This window comes from Haliotis rufescens, unplaced genomic scaffold, assembly GCF_023055435.1.
Source record: "Haliotis rufescens isolate VD_foot unplaced genomic scaffold, xgHalRufe1.0.p SCAF_14, whole genome shotgun sequence".
Classification (NCBI taxonomy): Eukaryota; Metazoa; Mollusca; class Gastropoda; order Lepetellida; family Haliotidae; genus Haliotis; species Haliotis rufescens.
In genome coordinates, this window is record NW_025963824.1 from 1,163,060 (window position 1) to 1,183,920 (window position 20,861).

The following is a 20,861-nucleotide window of genomic DNA, read 5'->3' on the forward strand; positions in this document are numbered from 1 at the left end:
AATACGAACCATATCGTGTTATAACATATTTCATTTTCGGAGGAGATTTTTTATTACATTGTCTTTACATTCATAAATAGTTGTCAGATATTATCTTGCACAATCAAACATGTTACATGTACATTAGATAAAAGATATTTACTATTTCAGCAAAGCAATCGTAACGCCATTATCCTGGTTTCAAAGAAAAGAAAAGCAAATCGAACTTTACAGTGCATTCAGTCCATAACTGCTTAACTCGTCAACTATAGTAGTCATCAAGTTAAGTGGATGTTTTTAGTGGTTGTATTATTTCTCTACCGCGTGTTTCATTTACAGAAACTGGGGCCGAGTTACCACATGTGAAACCGACGTTGACAAAATTTGTTTACATTATGGCGTCGACTAGCATTTAGATGTTGTGGACATTTTTAAAATGTCCCTTAGTAGATAACTTTGGATATATATTAACCCTCACGGGATAGTAATGAATGTCCCAATATGGACATGTTACTGTGACCGGGTTTGGGGTGGGTCTTGACTCACGCACAATGGAATGTCATTGTGAGTTCATTTTGGCGTGAGAACATGTGGTGAAGACATTTCTCTGTGCACATTCGGTGACGCACGGGCTATGTGTGGTAATATTTAAAAGCCCAGGAAAAGGTTCATGTAGAATGATCTCGCGACATTCAATTACGTTAATAAAGGGTCAACTGACCGTATGCAATCATGCAATTAATTACTTGACCATTCGTTAAATGTAGAACAACACGTGTCTCAAAACAAGATGGCGGACGTTGCCATGAACGCTCACGGGTGTCAGGTGTCCTCCGTTTGAATCTCGAGCCTGACCTACAAGTAACTTCTATGGGGCCCCATTCCACATCTTAGGCTAAGTTGTAGACTAACATCTAGTCTCTGAAATGAACATATCGTACCCAAAAAACAGTTGTTCAGTTATTTTAATAAAAATATAATAAAAAGGGAGCCCAGTGATTCTCTTCATTTTCAGATACTGCAGTAATCTAGACTTGCCAAACATTATAGACTTGCATGGGCTGTAGTTCATATATTTGTATCAGGGTCTGTAAGACAGACTAGCTAAGTTGATCCATATGTGCAAAAACTCATTCACAGTCAAATATAATCATGACGTCACAGGTCAGAAAGAGTAATGAGAGGTCTGTTGTTCCAGTGCACGAATGCAGTGTGTTAATGAGTCCTTCATTAAGTGAGAACAAAGCGTAGTAATGAGTGTCCCTATATGGAAGTGGCTACTACGAGGTTCAAATGTGATTCACGGGAAAGGAATGTCATTGTTAGACATATTCCATTGATGCATGTATTTCGTGTAATAATGACTGTCACATGTGGCAAAGAGGGGTGTGAGTTGAATTTCCATAGAAACCACATGTCCAGTTCTTAACTCTTCTAGTGTTACCTATTATAAGTTCCTTGTAACATTCAGTTGCCATGACAACTAAATAAAACAATAAGGGTTAACAGTCTTGACGCCAAGAGGCCAGCTCAGAGAAATATAGAGTCGGTATCGCGAAACCCCTGTGTTGAAGACTCTAATGTATGCCAGTCTGGTATAAGACGTTTTAATACTGTAAAATTCTTCTTTTTTTCTAAAAGTTGTTTGAGTTCAAAATGTGGGTTCAGTTTCATATTTCAATGGAAAATATGTGTTTAACCCATACCAAGAATCATTTTTCATGAAAAGAAATAGAGTGAGATGAGGTAGTTTAGTAGATAACTTCTTAGAGATAAGATAACTCATTAATATGTAAATGTATAAGTGATGTATCAGGTTAATTAGATGAATACAGGGTCAACTGACCAGATGCAATCATGCAACAAATTACTTACATTAACAAACAACAATGGATAGTAATGAATATCCTCATATGGAAACTTGACATCGCACGCGAAATGGGATGTTATTGTAACTGAATTTTGCCACCTTCTTGCACCTTTTCTCCATGCTCTTTCGGGGGGCTGCGTCTGCTGAGATTATCACCCCAGGAAACAGTGTATGATCTATGTCAATATGTGTTATAAAACTCAACGGTCGTGTTGAGTGACTGACATTTTCAATGTGGATTTCAATACCAATTCAGCAGGGGGGGGGGGGGGGGGGGGCTGTATGCCTAACTGCAGGATCCTTTGCTGCACGTTTTTTACAGGCGGTTGCGTTTGGATGAAGCTGTAAAATTGATCCCCAAACGCTACGTTTATGTGCTTTGCATGTGTTTCAGCGAATTATAGACGCAACATTTTTCTGTCTGACTTATTTGGTTTTATCTTTCTGTCTGACTTATTTGGTTCTCATTTTATGTAATTATTTTAGCTATTTGGCAAAAAGTGGTTTTACATCTATGTCAAGTTTCATTTTTTGAAAGTATATAATGTTTAATATGCATATGAGGAAATAATAGAGATAAATTTATGCTGAAGGTTAGACAAGCAAGGTGAATATACATGCATTACACATAATGGTGCCAGTATTGTGGACTATATGATAGCTTCCCCTAGCCTCATTCCATGTATATCTGACTTTGGAGTAGGTGAGCGAGATGAGTCAAATCACTTCCCAGTGTTTTGCAGGCTTATTTTGCTCATAATGATTGCAGTAATGTACAAGTCAACAAGTACAATGGTGGTTCTCTGCTTAGTGAACTTGAAGTTAATCCCTGGTACAAATACCCATGGAAGGAAGATAATAAAGATGTCTTTAAATCCAAGTTTAAAGACTTGTATGACCTCCTCAAAGATGAAATTGAACAGATAATTTCAACAGATGTTGATACTGCACTCTGTGGACTTGTGAATGTCTACCAAGAAGCAGCATCTATAAACAAGAGACTTTACTGTTTTCCTTCAACCCATGATAAATCTAGACAGATCAGTCAACCACCTTGGTGGGACTGTGAACTTGAAAACTTAAAGAATGAAAAATACTGTGCCCTGAGAGGACATAGAGACTATTGTTTAGATATTAGTGTGTTTAGGGAGTTGCGATCTAAACTCAAGAAAACGTTTGCACTTAAAAGACAATCTTATCAAAATCAACAGCAACAAAAACTAATTCAATAAAGAGCTAATCCTAAATTATTCTGGAAATTGTTAAAGCAAGGGAGACAATCACAATTGCTGGTTGGAATTAGAACTGATGAATGGATGAAGCACTTTTCTTCCCTCCTCCACTCAGAAAATAAACCCATCTTACCTCCACCAATGGACACAGATAAATATGTAACTGATGATACCCCAGCACATGAAGAATTAAATCAACCTATAACAAATCAAGAAGTTGAACAACATATCCAAAAGCTTGCAAATAATAAATCACCAGGACCAAATGGTATTGTTTCTGAATATTTCAAGAATACAAAAAATATAATTTTACCTACATTGACTGCTCTCTTTAATTAAATACTTGACAATGGTGTGTTTCCAAATGCTTGGAATAGAAGTATCATTTGCCCTGAAGACATTTGTCTGGAGACATGCATGATGTAAACAACTACAGGGGAATATCCTTGATTGATAACTTGTGTAAAATATTTACCTCTATCATAAACTGGAGATTTAGGTTCAATTATTCAACTATTGACAACATTTTTAGTCTGCAGGCAATGACTCAAAATATGCAGGGACAAGAAAGGGGAGATTTTACTGCCTCTTTGTTGACTTTTCAAAGGCATTTGACACCATAAGACATGATAATCTACTGAAAAGCCTACATGATGTTGGGATCAAGGGTAAACTGTTCAATATAATTTCATCAATGTATTCAAGTCTGTGTGCTTGTGTAAGGGCTTCAACTGGACTAACTGATTATTTTGAATGTAATATTGGCACCCGGCAGTGCTGTATTTTGAGTCCACAACTATTTATAATATTCATAAGCATGCTTTTAATTCAACTTGAAGACTGAGGAGGAGAAGGTGTTTTTATATCACAAGATCTTAAAAACGTTTCTGCAATAATGTTTGCAGATGATGTTTCATCTGTATCAGGGGCGGTCGGGTAGCCTAGTGGTTAAAGTGTTCGCTCGTCACGCCGAAGACCCGGTTTCGATTCCCGACATGGGTACAATGTGTGAAGCCCATTTCTGGTGTCCCCCGCCGTGATATTGCTGTTTAGCTGCTCAGAGTTCCAAAGCTGTGTTTTTCCATAAATAGATATCAGAAGAAACTTGGTCATATTCTATGCAAAGATTTATACAAAATTATTGATAGTATTGTAACTCCTATCCTGTGCTATGGCTCTGAAATCTGGGGTGTTAATTACTGCAAAATTATTGAGGATATTCAAGTTAAGGTGTGCAAATTAGTTCTTGAAGTGTCAATAAATACATGTAATGTGATGGTGCTTGGTGAGTGTGGTAGAGCTCCTTTACAGCTTACATATATGACAAGAGCTGTGAAGTACTGGTGCAGGCTGATACAACTGAGCCCAGAGAGACTACCATATATCAGTGTTACAAGATGCTAGCTGTTCTGGATGATTCAGGTCGCAGCACCTGGACCACCTGGGCCCGGAGAGACTACCATATATCAGTGTTACAAGATGCTAGCTGTTCTGGATGATTCAGGTCGCAGCACCTGGACCACCTGGGCCCGGAGAGACTACCATATACCAGTGTTACAAGATGCTAGCTGTTCTGGATGATTCCGGTCGCATCACCTGGACCACCTGGACCACCTGGGCCCGGAGAGACTACCAAATATCAGTGTTACAAGATGCTAGCTGTTCTGGATGATTCAGGTCGCAGCACCTTGACCACCTAGACCACCTGGGCCCGGAGAGGCTACCATATATCAGTGTTACAAGATGCTAGCTGTTCTGGATGATTCAGGTCGCACCATCTGGACCACCTGGGCCCGGAGAGACTACCATATATCAGTGTTACAAGATGCTAGCTGTTCTGGATGATTCAGGTCGCACGACCTGGACCACCTAGACCACCTGGGCCCCGAGAGACTACCATATATCAGTGTTACAAGATGCTAGCTGTTCTGGATGATTCAGGTCGCACCACCTGGACCACCTGGGCCCGGAGAGACTACCATATATCAGTGTTACAAGACGCTAGCTGTTCTGGATGATTCAGATCGCACCACCTGGACCACACACATTAAAAATATTTTATTCAGATTTGGATTTGGATATGCATGGATAGCACAAGAAGTTGGGGATAAAATTGTTTTTATTTCCATGTTTAAACATGACTAAGAGACTATTTGACAACTTGCAGCAAACCTGGAGTGTAAATGTGAACTTAAATTACTTAAATTCACCACTTCCATCTCACTTAAAAAGGATTTTAAGTAACTTTCCAATAGCAGTAAATACTGGAAGATACCATGCCTGACCATATGAATAAAGACTCTGCCCTCTGTCTATCTAAAAATAAGTACCTTATTGAAAATGAATATCATGTATTATTAATTTGTGAATCCTACAGCTCCCTTCGTAATGCACATTCAGATAAAAAATATTACCTCTAACCTTCAGCATACATTTATCTCTATTATTTCCTCAGATGCATATGATACCTTATATACTCTTCAAAAAAAGAAACTTGACATAGATGTAAAACCACTTTTTGCCAAATATCTAAAATAATTACATTAAATGAGAACCAAATAAGTCACAGAAAAATGATGTGTCTATAATTCGCAAAAACACATGCAAAGCACATAAACGTAGCGTTTGGGGATCAATTTTACAGCTTCATCCAAACGCAACCGCCTGTAGAAAACGTGCAGCACAGGATCCTGCATTTAGGCATACAGGCTCCCCTGCGGAATAGGTATAAAAATCCACATCAACAGTCCTTATAACGAAAGTAGAGGCCGTGACAGAATGCCAAGACTGAATGCAGCTCAACGGAACAACGCCATTGGGAGATTACAAGCTGGAGCAATTCCGCAAGAAGTGGCCAGGCATTTTGGCGTATCCAGACAGACAATCTCCGCACTGTGGACCCGATACAACAACACCAACAGAGTTCACGACAGACCAAGGTCAGGAAGACCAAGGGTGACAACCCAAGCACAAGATCGATACATCTGGCTTCGACACCTCCGAGATCGCACTACCACAGCCACGTCTAAAACCACACAGATCCCTGGGGTACGCAGAATATCAGATCAAACGGTACGCAACAGACTGAGAGAGGCTGGACTTTTGCACGAAGACCTGTTCGACGTCATGTATTGACCCCACGTCATCTGGGCGCGCACGTGTCTACAGACGTCGGGGTGAACGTTACGCCCCCAACTGTGTGCAGCTGGTTGTCCCATTTGGCGGCGGGAGTGTCATGGTATGGGCCTGAATTCACCAAGGAGGTAGGACGCCTCTCGTGCATGTGGCAGGTGCATTGACAGGTGTGCGTTACAGAGACTTGATCCTACAGCCTTACGTTCTTCCTCACGTCAACGTTCATGGCGGAAAGTTCCATCAGGACAACGCTCGACCGCATATTGCACGTGTTTGTCAGGACTTCTTACAGCACAACAACATCCAGACATTACCCTGGCCAGCCCGGTTACCAGATTTGTCCCCGATTGAGCATCTGTGGGACGAGTTGGATCAACCCAAACACTTCCGGCGCTTCTTGATGCACTTCAGCATGAATGGCAGCACATCCAACAGCGTGTTATTGACAACTTGATTGCATCTATGGGTCGTCGGTGTCAAGCGGTGATTGATGCAGGTGGTGGGCACAACCGATACTGACATTTTCTGTACCCCTGTGACATTAACTGTATTGTATACGTGTGTCTGTCTAGGTGACACGATTAATGTTTTGAACATTGTGTACATTGATCTTCAAACAGTGTTTCAATTATGGTTTCTGTGTCCTAATTTGAAACAATCGCATTACATTACATTTTGAAAGTCAGTGTCAAGTTTCTTTTTTTGAAGAGTATATAAAATATCTATTTTTCTTACCAAAGCTCATCAACTTAGGGTAAGTAGTAAATTATCCACTGCGAATAAGTAGAATTTTTTTTTTTTTAAATGTAAATAATGTGAATTTTCCCAGTTTGTAAACATACTAGCCACATATAGAAACTGTGCACGGAGAAAATACATTCTGGATTGAAATACAACACAGCAAGACCAAAATGATGCAGACGCTGTAGCAGCTGAATGATCCGACCATTAGAAAACGGGACCTGAACAACATCTGTTACGATGACGTTTAAAGATAAAAATGGAGTCAATAACGGGTATGACCACCCTGTGCCTGAATCACAGCAGTGCATCGGCGATCGACGCATGGAGTCCACCGAATGGGCATGGAAGGCCTGGGGAATGGCCTGCCATATCCTCCTCAAATCCTGTGCCAAGTCACGGACGTTATCTGGAGGATGTGGAGTGAGTATGTGAGTATGGTTTAACGCCGTTTTTAGCAATATTCCAGCAATATCACGGCGGGGAACACCAGAAATGGGCTTCACACATTGTACCCATGTCGGGAATCAAGCCCGGGTCTTCGGCGTGACGAGCGAACGCTTTAACCACTAGGCTACCCGACCGCCCCTGGTGGATGTGGAAGACGACGCAGACGGCGCTCCATTTCATCCCACACAAGCTCTATTGAGGAGAGATCTGGAGAATTTGCAGGCCATGGCAGTAACATGACATTGTTATGGTGAAGGAAATTGCGACCCTAGCCGTGTGCGGACGAGCGTTGTCCTGTTGAAATGTCAATCCCGGGCCATGACGTTGCAGGAAAGGAATGACCACAGGCCTCAGAATCTGATCTCTGTAGCCAACACCGGTGAGATTGCCCTGAACAACCACCAAAGGGGTTCGGTGCCGTGCTGTTATCCCACCCCAAATCATCACAGAGCCACCTCCAAAACGATTACTCTCCACAATACAGTTGCGTTCATAACGTTCTCCCAAACGCCGGTACACACGCTGGCGCCCGTCACTGTGGGAAATGTTGAACCTCGATTCATCTGTAAAGACAACATTTCTCCACCATATTCGAGGTTGCCGAACATGATTTCGGCCCCATCTTAGACGGTTGACGCGATGACGGTGTGTCAGGATGGGACGTATGGCAGGGCGTCGTGGTCGAATCCTGTACTGACGTAAACGATTCCCGACAGTGTTGGGATGGAAACGGCGCAGTCCAGGAATTGTCTGGGACGTCGTTACTGCCGTTTGGAACCTGTGTCGGAGATGTGTAACTCGAATCCATCTGTCCTGTCTTGGCGTCGTTACTCGGGGACGTCATGAACGTGGGTGGTCGGCAACGTCATTTGTGTTCTGATAACGCCTCACCAATGCCGATATCGTGTTACGATGGCATTGGAAATGTGTTGCCACCTGTTGTTGCCTCATTCCCGCTCGGATCATTCCAATGGCTTCATGACGCTGTGCAGCTGTCAATATGCTTGTGTCTGCGCCTGAGAAGTTTTGATTTTTTGAATGACCACAGATCATGCTTTCCAAAGTGACAGCGAATTTTGAGTTGCACATGCTGTGTACAGCTGCACAGGGTGCACGTGCAGTAACAAATTGCACGTCCATAGGCCCCCATCAATGACGTCATATCGCATGGCACGTGCATGAGCGTTTGAATGTCTTCAATTATTGCTGTGTTCAAACCTATATTTCATATGTGGACGGTGTGCCCGTGCACAGTTTCTTTATGTGTCTAGTATATGTCATTTTGCGTAGGCTTTATGTATTCCTGCATATGTATGTATTTTGGGCCAGTGGCCTTTTATTGAATAAATTGTCTGTCTGTCTGTCTGTCTGTCTGTCTGTCTGTCTGTCATACATTCAATGCAAAAAATAGACTGCTGTAAATGACGAAAACTGCTTTCTCTCTATATGACGTCAAAAGGCGGCAGAGAGGTTACACACGTAAAAAGAAAAGGGGCATAACTCAGCTATGCTTAGCTCCAGTTTATTTAAACTCAGGTCACTTGGTGAGATTTAGCTGTGGGTAAGGACAGTATATTTTCGTGGTATTTTGTTCACGAGTAACCAAACTATTCCAACACAAATATCGATATTGAAACTGAATATTCCGGGTCCCTTATATTACCGAAAGAAATGATGAAACTTACTTAATAAAAAAAGTAATAGCGAAATGAATGGCCCTATCTAAGCTGTAAATTAGTCTCTAGATTACAACATTCCCTCTGACTGTGCAAGTGTAATTTGGCTTATGTTGCACCATTATTAATGGAGTGAGTGAGTTTGATTTACGCCGCTGTAAGCAATATTCCAGCAGTATCACGATGGGGGACACCATAAATGGGCTTCACACATTGTAACCATGTCGGGAATCGAACCCGGGTCTTCGGCGTGACGAGCGAACGCTTTAACCACTAGCTAGGCTACCCGACCGCCCCCATTGTTAATGAAGCACTAGCCTTGTGATCAAATGTAATGAAATACTAAAAACATCACACCCTTCTATTTGATGTATGGCTGGTTTTATGTCTTTGACAACGTCGGAGAAAGACGACACTGGTATTTTGATTAATATATATATACTACCCTAATTACTTTTACAATTCTTGGAGAATTATAGTATACAGTTTAATATCCTGTGATCACAATATTTAGAAAAAGATGAACATTTTGATTATATAATGCAAAACGAGAGGGATAATTCGTAAATCGTTTGTGACAACGCGCACCTGCGAATCGTTAGATATCACTGTTATGTTTATCAAACGACCTAAAACACTATTCCAAGACCAAGACAATTCTCCTGGAAATGTGTGCGTATATTTTAACGCAAAATATCCATTTGGTTAAAGTAATATACTCAGTTTAAGTTTTAAAATAAAATGAAACGGCTATTCATGGAAGTTGTTTATATGAACTTATAATATTGACTTTGACACTCCAAAGAAATTTCTGTTGAAAAATACCAAATCATAGCAATGTATCTATTTTTAATTCCCTAATTCTTCCTATAATTCTCTTCCCATGCATATTCTGAACGAATAGAAGAATTGATAGCTTAAAAAAAGGGGGAAAATGCTACACTGTAAAATATGTATTTAGCTTTGTTTACATGTCAAACAAGTGCAGATTTTCGAGCACAGCGTTGTTTTCACACCTAACTTATTTTGCTTGATTTGATCTCGGCACTTTGTATTGGTGACAGAGACCATGTGTCATTTGATTCTAAAATGTATGAGGAATTCAAGGATGTATGTATCACAGCTGAGTTTGAAATACGCGTAATGTTACAGGCGTCTCATTACCGGTAGGCTACATGTGAAATGTGATTTTGTAATCACTATCTAATATGGCGGAAAGTTCACAGTATACAAAACTGTGAAGTGTATCTGCGTGTCTGATGTATTTTGAATGTGGGGAATCTGGTCAGTCGTAAGACGAGAGTGTAAAGAAGGTGTCACGCGCTGGTACGTAGCTTGATTGTAATAGTGAAATGGGAGAGAGAAATAGACATTACTACACGAGTGTCTGTCAGATACCATTGATCTTACAACGAGTTGTTTCAAAACGTATCTAACGAGCGAAAGCGAGTTAGATACGCTTTGTAACAACGAGTTGTAAGATCAATGGTATCTGACAGACACGAGTGCAGTAATCTGTTTCTTACACACCCTAAAATCGCACCTTTTTAGCATCGAACCGATGAATTTTGTCTCATGATTGCAGTAGCGCATTAATACATAATACCACTGTCATAAGTGACGTCATCCTATGTACTGCTTCCCAGCTAACACACGACGTTGTCACAACGTTGTGGAAAGGTTGTGGATTGGTAACGTCGTGAAATAACGTTGTCACAACGTTATTATGACGTCAACGTGCAACGTTATTTCACAACGTTATAACAGCGTTGCACATTCACGTTGTAAAAACGTTGTGCATCGGACATCGCACAACGTTTTGTAACAACGTTTCTGAAACGTCGGTGAAACGTTATAAAGTTTGCTTCTTGATAGTCATAAAGGAATAGAACTGCTTTATCAAAATCAACATGAATTTGTCAGAATACCAAGGCAGTAATGCATTACCTTTCTGTATATTCGGCATTTGAATTTTCATCTCTTAATACTAAAATTTCCAGAACGTAATTGCGTATCTCTATTACAACGTTAGTATTACGTTACATTGTAACGTTATTCCACAACGTAACAACAACGTTGCAAATTAACGTTGTGATAACGTTATGCTTTGGACATTACAACACTTTTTGTAAATGATGTTTAGGAAACCACTTGTAGATCTACCATCTCGTAGTTTTATTTTTTTAAAACATATATATCTATGAACGAAGTTATCTGTCTACTAAATGTTGTCTAAAGCAAAATTACAGTTAAAAACACATTGGCGCGCATTTTTTGCGGCGTGAGAGCGACTGCTGAAAAGTTTAGCCTGTTGCCTCGTGAAGTGACGTCAAAATGACGTCACATTGTCGCGGAAGATTTGTTGTCACCAGCCATCTTAGATCAAACTCACTCTGGATATATTACAACCAAGTGATTGTGCAGCAACGGGAACTGGACAGATGATCTGTGAATTCGGATAAGGTAAGTTATTTTTCAAAAGCAGTCTCCGCTTGTTGATATGTTTCTGTACATGCAGATAGTCAAATGATTTAATTGTATCGTATTATTCAGAAGTGGCGGGGTTTAGAATGCAGTTTGCCGGTCACTTTCACTGAGCTGAGCGTCAGTGTTGATAGTAATATTTGATACACAGAACGTGATGTATATAGAGGTGAAGGAAGCCCATGACGTTTTACCATATTATTATTTTATGGATACCAAGGGTAATTACCGAGGGCAAGCAGTAGGTATATGTTTGACCAGAATTCAGTCTGGCGGCGTTTGGTGGTCGTCATATTATGTTCGGGTTTCGATCGTAAGCATATGTCTGTAGGCCTAAATAGGCCTAACGTATGCATCGCCTACTGACCACTGACAGTTATCGCCATTTCTTCCGTGTTATTTCTGAAATCTGAAAGTTTACATGTACTAATAATCTGAAACAATGTGGCTCATTCAGGCCATGGGAAAGGTTGAGTAGATTTCTCTTATACAGCGAAGAGAGGGAATCAAAACAATGGAAGTATTTTCAGATCGACTCTCTGTAGGCTGCTAGTTATAGCCCTAGTCTAAAGGGCTCAATGATGTTATGAAAAATTGTATTTTCGGGAAGAGACAGAAACATACTTGTTGTTCCCGAAAAGGCCCAATCAGCACTGACTGAAGTAGCCTAAATGTCGATCATCTGGTTGTTGGTGCTGTCTATAAATTTTATTTGAGCAAGGCGCTTATCATGTGTATTTTTAATATTTCAAAAAACAAAGAATCAATTCATCATTTTTCGATAACTAGATCTATGTCCGACTCCCTTCTAATGAAAACGAGCAAAAGTAAAACGAGTCTAGTCGCGCGCTATAACGGGGGGTTTGCGGTATTGTTCTCGCTGGTGATGATAAGCTAGTCGATAATCAAAAGTTAAATACCACCAAACATTGTCAGTGATTTGGTCATCGTTTGTTGATTATTAAGGTGAGATAAGTGTAGATCTAGTCAGTGTGCACCAATGAAAAATACAATGGAATTGATAGCAACCATATTCGTTCGGTTTTCGATCTCCGTATGTTGCCCGGTAGGCTACCATACTACAGAATGATATTTAACGATATTGAACTGTATTATGTTAATAAACGTAGTAAGTATATGATACTTGGTTCTCTGAAACGTTTTGGCAATGAGAGAGAATAAAATGGTGACCGAAAACTGAACGAGTAAGTTCCAGTGCTAGCTACGAAATCGTACTGTAGCTAGATCTATATAAACAGCGCTGCGATGAAGATGTGAGTCGTAATTAGCTACAATGCCTGTCAAATATATCTGTTCCCGTTTGGATTCCGGTTTAGAAAAGGTCCCCAACAAACCATGTTTGTTCTAACATGATTGTGTGTCACTGTACTCTGACAGAGGTTGTGAGACGTGGCTCACTATAACAATCACTGGTTTGTCAGACCGGTGTATATGTAAAACCAAATTACATTAGGTGTTTTTTTTATGATGGTACTCATAATTTTGTTACTTATATCTGTAGCCTGAGTTTATTTCCGATCGGACCTTATACATGAAGACTTTAGATTTACAGTTTTCCTAAATTTTAGGCAATTATACAATGTATGTTATCTTTTTGTTTAGACTACAGATCTAAATGTATGCTTATTGAATATAGTTTTAGTTTTGACTTTTTTAATATGTTTTCGTTGCAGCAAGGGGGAAAATGTTACACGACCATTCCAGGAGATAGAATCAAGAATGTTGAATCATTGAGGAACACACCAAATAAACCCTGGGCTGTGAATTATGTTAACGTAAGTACAATTGTTTACAGTTACATTTCGTTGTCTATATCCATGTTAATTGGTGTTGTTTTTTTAGCTTGAAATGAATGCTAAGAATGTAGATCTATTTATATAAATCTATGCTCGTACCACGTTTTGTATTCAACCTGATTCTTGATGTCTCTGAATGAATGTTAAAATTTGTTTCCATCAGTCACTTGAATTATACATTATTGTTTGAATATTGATAAAACCTTATCTCCAAATGAATGTTTCTCGTCATATGAAATCTTTCATATACCTGCCCGAGATTTATTAAGCTGTTTGTATTTCAGGGAAGTGGAAGTGAACACAAAAGAAAGAAGATTCTGGCATTCAATAATTTCGAAAAGTGTATAAATTTTCTATAATCTAAAAATAATAAAATGTCAACGCAAATGTGTCTTGGAGTTCTTTGTTGAATGGTGACTTCGCATGACTGAAAGTTGAAGTATACTATATGGACTTGATTAGAGACCGACCATTTAATATTCAAGGAGGTGGGGACTTGGATTTTTTCTATGGAGATTACATATGTTTTCGGTCACAGCTACAAAAGCAGATATATGATTTTCTTTAACTCTATGAGCCTGAAGATGAGCACCTTGTATCTAGTTCTATGTCATTTTTTTGTGGCAGGCATTTTTTTCACCAGTCTGAATCGTAATTATTTTTGTCAAGAATTTTCGGTGACAATATATTTTTTCGATAATATTCCAGGACCCGACCCTCCCCAGAAAATATCACATGGTCAACCCCTTACATTGTCTGCCATTCTTTTTTTTGTGTCTTTCAGTACAAGCCTAAAGGATAATGGTGTCTGACTTTGTTATAGTCAAATCATGTATCTAGGTAACAGCTCAGTGGTGTTTTTACATTTTGAACATTGTTAGCAAAACACGAGTTAACTCACTGTTAACCGGGCTATTCGACGCCCTGGTTTTAAAATATTGGTAAAAGGTATCTCGAATCATACACATTCACGTGACTAAAGCATATTCTAAAACATTTTTTGGGGTTGTTTTTACAACATTTTAGTGTGGATAGTCACAACCGTATTTCATCCTTGTAACACAAAGTTATTTCACGTCGTGACAACGTCCGTGGTAGTACACGGAATAACGTTGTAGGGACGCATTATTATAACATTGCCACAACGTAAATTACAACATAACCACAACGTCAAATACAACGTTCCCTCAACGTAAAAATACAACGTTCCCACAACGTAAAATACAACGTCATCACAACGTTGTGACGACGTGAATATGACGTAACACAACGTTATGCCATGACGTTGTGACAACATAAATGGGAGTCCACAGAATAACGTTATATGGACGTAACATCCACAACGTTGCCACAACGTAAACACAACGTTGTCACGACGTTGTCACAACGTGAAATTGTTAGCTGGGTTACTACTCATAAATAATGTGACCCTACACAAAAAGGTTTCCGTCCTATCTGTGGATTATCAAGGCGATGATGAAAATGCATACTAGACAAAAACCAAGAACACGCTGGGTGCCAAGTTGAAAGTTTACACCTCAAAGAAATGACCAAATATGTACAACAATGTTTACTTCCATATGACATCACTACCGATGACCGACTTTTACAAAATGGCGTGTTCACTGACAACAGTGCGCGGGATTTCCAGAGGAGATTTTCGTTGATTGAGGGATCGTATACACATAAATGTGTCACGTAAGTAATCAGAAACATTCTGACAATCTGCGTACTGTTATTTGTTTACCATGTTTTCCAATGTAACAAAGAGAATTAGTCAGAAATGCAGATAACTACCGTCATCGTTGTGCGTGATTTAGCGTCAGTCATGTCGTCACACAGGACGGAACTTTTACGGCTTCTGTTGAATTTACCACATCATTGTAATGTATATATGTGTAATTCCATAATTAGTGCAACGATACTCTTCCCATGAATATTCTCAAACGCGTGATCGAGCCAAGGTATGCAACAATTAGACGAAAGTACCTCTTTAATGCTACACAGTGTAAAATTTGAATTTTGCTTTGTTTACATTTCAGCAAGTACAATTTTCCGAGCACAGTTTTCGTTTCCATACCTAATTTATTTCGCATGATTTCATCTAGATAATTTGCATTGGTGACAAAGACCATTTATCCATTGTTTCGAAAATGTATGAGGAATTCAGGGGTGCATGTGTATAGCAGCGGAGTTTGAAATATACCTGATCGAATAGGCGTCTCATAACCGGCATTTTGTATACACAATCCAATATGGCGGAACGCTTCGGCGTTCGTGTATGCATATTTTCCAAAACATTCTAGACGATTCTAGGCTTATCAGCGACGTTTCAGAATTATCATTAGTGATTTGATACCCGTGATCGCTAATATGGTATTTTTCTACTTTAATTATTCGAGTAAATATCCGATATTTAGATTTCTAAACACACAGTAAATATTTATATAACGCCGTGAATTGTGATTTGGCGAGATTTACAATGTACCTAATTGTCTAAAATGGCAGTAAATGATAAACAGAAGGGGGAATTCAAAACTGTGAAGTGTTTGCGTGATGTATTTTGAATTTTATTCGATTTCGAAGTGAGGGTTGAAGAGGAGGGACATATGTGTTGCTGTGGCAGCCAGGGCGTTTACACTCTGAAAACCCGATAATGTTGACATAACAACAGATAATGTAACTGATAATAATATCAAACAAACTCGCAGACGAGGAAGAGTTTGTTTATTTTTATTATTAACTACACGGTCCTATTTTTCAATACAGACGTAGGTGAACATTCGACTGAAGCACGAGCAACTTATGAATGACTTACACTCAGGAAAGTAGTCCGTCATCATCTGACCCTAGGTCATCACCATGGAGTAGCCAATCACGGGCCTGGAATTCGATCTCACACATATGTTTGATACCAGTTATCTCAAATGGGTTTCTCACCCACACTCCGTCGCAGTGGTGACTCAGCATAACACCACTGCCACAGGCTAATTTGCATATCACGTGTCAGGACTTTTCTCTTGTTTGTAAACAAACGCGCTTTTTCAGAAATCAGTATAGAACGGACTAATGCAAGTATTTGGGGGCGCTTTACATATTGTTTTGCATAACTATATAGATATGCTACTACAACTGCGACAGTGAGTTGCATGACAATATATATTTATGCATCAAAGTGACCGTTTGGCAAGCTCTCCGTTGGGCTTCGATGACAGCACGTGGAGCCGTACAACCAATGTAAACATAGGATAACTACGCAAAAACAAGTAGATTTTTACGTATTTGCATACTTTCTCAATGAAAGTTAACCATTCTTTGACATTTGTTTATGAAAATGTGTAGACTTGTCAAACATGAAACGGATGAAAAGCATATGCAATATCTTGAATGGACTGTGAAAGATGTGACGAATCGTCACATGGCGCTGGCCTGTGGCAGAGGTACTATGCCAGCTGGCTGCCGGCCGCATGGAACTCTGGGTAGGAGAGTGTTTCTCACCCACAGGTGTGTAAGAAAATAAATTTCTCGCCAATCAGAAATATTTCTTTTTAAATTTCAGCAGCAATAATATGCAACACATCTCCATTTGTTAATCTATATCGCCCACATGAGGCCTGTAATGTACTTGCATACATCGCGAAGCCAGCATTGTGCTGCCCTGTGAATTACCGATATCGTATTTAGCAGAGAAAACAGAAGACAGCTTTAGTGTTTAGACCTAAGCCGGAATGCCGTGACGTCATCGACAGTGTGACGTCACTGTCATTGTACATTTGGCGCCACGTCAGCTGAGCGAACCTCGCCTCGGTCTGAGGTCACCGAGTGCAGAGAGATGTAAACAAACAGTTTTTTTTGTGTTTTTCACGATTAATTACAAACTTATTGCATAAAACTAACACAGAAATATATGACGACATGCATGAACATATCACGAGGTGCGGTGCTTACATATCAATCACACATCATCTCTATTTACACTCAGTTAACAATTTTCTTACCTGATCTTCAGAACTTCCAAAGTCAACAAATGACAAAATGTCTGACAAAGTTTTTACAAGTTTTATTCACATCCAAAAACAACAAACAGTTTCACGTAAATAAAGACATATGTACACACGACGACGTGAACGGCACACCACGTCACTGTCAGGTCTCCCCCACCGTCTACACAAACACGACACTGACGTCACTGAGCGCCGCGGGACACGAGGAGATCCAACACTCGCGTATGTCGTGCGCCCGTCGTTGTTCCTGGCGTCGATGTCCACCACGTTCAGAGACAGCAGAAACTTCACCATTTCCAAGTCTCCTCCCCAACAGGCGAAGTGAAGGGTGTTGCTACCGTTCCCGTCCACCAGTGACACATCGGCCCCTTCACTCACCAGGAGCTCCACCACGTCTCTCTGTCCATACCCTGCTGCCGTCATCACCGGTGTCTCGCTCCACCTCCACCTACAATTGACGTCCACGCCCCGAGACATGAGCCGCTTCACCTCCTCCAGGTCCCCGTCCCTGCTAGCGTCATGGAGGTCCTCGCAGTCTGCTGGTGATGGAGTCGCTGTAACACAAAGTAAACTCTATACACTTCCAGACATCTTCGTCATACATCTACATGGTTCACACCTCAACGTGGTGACACGTGACACGGTACGTCATCAACCACTTCCAACATGGCTGACAATACAAGGATCAAGGGGAAGGACGACAGCTGGTTCATGTAATCAAGGATTATGTGGTCAATGTTTAAAATCTTTCTTTCACACCCAGTTGTAACATTATTCTGTGTGTGGCTGTGAGTGTCAACGTTTGATGGACTGAGCTTTATGAGATGATACTGTCAGTACAGTTGTTGTTTGGAAATATTAGATAGATCTTATAAGACATGAAATTGGAGTTTGTCAGTCTGTTTGTTTGCAGTAGTCCAGCAATAAGATGGCGGAGTCTGGTACAGACAGACAGTCCAGTGGTTGCCAACATGAGCACCGATCTACACAACTGGGATACGATGACATGCAAGACACAAGTCAGAACCCCAACGGGTCTATACCCCAGCTTGTTAATTGTTGGGGGGATTAAAGTGTAGGCTTTCTACCTGCTGGGTTCTCCCACCTACCCTGTGTAGCAGGCTTTTTTGTGGTCGTCACTGGTGTCCTCGCGGTCCGACTCGGGTCGCTCGAGGCTGAAACACAGAACATGCTGTTCAGAAAACAATACAAACTAAATAAGCATTATACATACAAGATAATCGACAAAGTTTGTGTTTTTAAAATTTTGACTGATGAATACAATTTCAAAACCATTCATCTTAGTAAAGGTATAAATATAAGGTCGTCTAGCGACTAACAAATCACTCAAACGACAAGATTCGTTCATAAATACAACACAAACATTGAGATTGCTGTTCATCTGAGCCGCGCGTCTGTACAGGCTTGTTGGATTGAGTCTTATGGTGGTACTGGCAATACAATTGACTTGTTTCAAATTATTAGAATAATAAGAGACTACATTTATCAGCTTGTTATTGTAGAGACTGTTCATATGAAGGTTTGTGGAGTGAACTTTCAGGCTTATATTTGTTACATGTTGATGTGACCTCATCTCGTACAAAGTTGGACAGTGACAGTATCTACCACCTGCTGGGTTCTCCCACCTACCATGGGTCGTCACTGTCGTCATCTGTGCAGCCCTTTCTCCGTGGCTCCGGTCGCTCGAGGCTGAAACACAAAATATGCTGTTCAGTTGGGTTGGGTGAGTTGGGTTTTACTGGTTCTTAGCAATATTCCAGCAATATCTGGGCGGGGAACACTAGACATGGGCTTCGCACATAGTACCCATGTGGGGGAATCGACCCCAGTTTTTCCGCGCGAAGGGCGAATACTTTAACCACTAGGTTACCCACCACCCAAAACCCCCATATATGCTGTTCAGAAAATTATATATTGCAGGTAAACATTATAACTACTGGCCTCAGAGAAGCTTTTGCCTTTCAACAAATGTGTGACTTATAATACATGTGTTACAGTAGAAATATTATTAATATACCATAGCATGGTGACTGACAAATTTTGGAAATCACTTATATTTATTATTTATTATATTTTTTTATTTATTGAATCACTTCCTGAATTAGTCTAAGCTGCACACTGCCTATGTGCTAACTGCTGAGATATATCTCTTCTCTTGGTGGAAGTTGCAGGAACTGAATAGATTGTTATTTTGTTGTCATAATAATATAATCATACAACATACAACATAAATGAACATTACTACATCAGCAATAGAAATTGGCACTCGTCCTATAGTCTTTGCCAAACATCCCAATAGTTCAGATATCATAAATACTAGGCTAGTAGACATATGTCATTCTTTAGGGTTTTATATGTTACCATTATGAGGACTAAGGACTAAACATGTTAGTTTATATTGCTGTACACAGAATACACAGAATATGTGCATTTATTATTTTGGAACTTTACAACATGGTATTACATCAGCTACCTACCCTTAATTCCCAATTATGGAATGATTAGTATTTTAGTCTGACTTCGTTAGTGTGGGTGGAATCGTTATGACAATGAAATGGTCCCCGCAAGTTGGTGCGTTGTTGCATAATATCTGCAATTGAGTATCAGCACTGTGAATAGCAAACCTACTTCAAATACTGAACATTGTTTTCTAATTTTCATTGCCTGCTATGTTATTACTACTGTATATTTAAATTATACTCAGGTATTTGTTGCGAGTGAGAATCAATGCACATCGTTATATATATTTTGACCAGGATAGGACGCCCACCAGTGTAATTCTGGAGGAAAATATATTTCTCGTGCATTTCAACGTCTGTGGACAATGGGCATTTAACACAATTGTTTCATCGACTACTGTCTTGATGGTTTCTCTGTGTACATATTGCCTTTGCCAATTGATGATAACAGGCTACTAAATGTAGAGTGATGCAACCTATCGTAAATTATTTGTTGTTCCGAGTGACTTTGCTTGATGTTTTAGTCCCCACCCTCCCCAATACAAACACTCTCTTAACTAGACTCTGAAACTGGTGCATTTTACGCCGTTTGGTGTCTCGGGCTACACAGTATTACAAACGTCGATATACGACATGCTACAGATTAATATTTCAGTGAGGACATTTTCTTGATGATATACAATCAATGTAAAAGAGCAACAGGTCTACTTGACTACGCGCGTGTGCAACACAGTGGTAATTCAGTGTCAGGAAAACCATTTGCAACACTGTCATAATTCAGCATTCCGAGCGATGCGGCAGTACATTCATCACAGATCAGGTTACTATCTGAGGCAGAAACTGTAGCCGGCACTACAAGATGTTTGATACGGTGTTTGGTTGTGTAAAGAAGGGAATAAACATGTGGCTCTATAAAGTGATAAGACTGAAATGCCGATTGCCCGTGTGACATTCGCCAAATTGTTTTCGCATTTAGCCTAACGTCCGTTCTAA

The 20,861-nt window shown here is 40.0% G+C and overlaps 1 protein-coding gene and 1 long non-coding RNA gene across 4 annotated transcripts in view; one reads left to right on the forward strand and one right to left on the reverse strand.

Annotated features, from left to right (window-relative positions):
* LOC124128861 overlaps positions 1–14,136 on the forward strand; it is a 303,995-nt gene extending 289,859 nt beyond the window's left edge. For 2 of the 3 annotated variants that reach the window (XR_007220671.1, XM_048395620.1), the window contains exons 3-4: positions 13,262–13,363; positions 13,669–14,136. Coding sequence is in view for 1 of the 3 variants with exons in the window: in XM_048395620.1 (XP_048251577.1) it covers positions 13,262–13,363; positions 13,669–13,743 (177 nt within the window). In the remaining 2 variants the exon portion in view is untranslated. Of the gene's footprint in view, positions 1–11,460; positions 11,547–13,261; positions 13,364–13,668 lie in introns of those variants that run through there. The other variant, XR_007220667.1, reaches the window with a different exon arrangement.
* Positions 14,137–17,832: 3,696 nt separating this feature from the next.
* On the reverse strand, positions 17,833–19,277 carry LOC124127162. Its single transcript, XR_006859883.2, has 3 exons — positions 19,039–19,277; positions 18,498–18,563; positions 17,833–17,942 (listed from the first exon to the last, which is right to left on the reverse strand). It is a non-coding gene; the product is annotated as an uncharacterized LOC124127162 (long non-coding RNA).
* Positions 19,278–20,861: the final 1,584 nt, after the last annotated feature.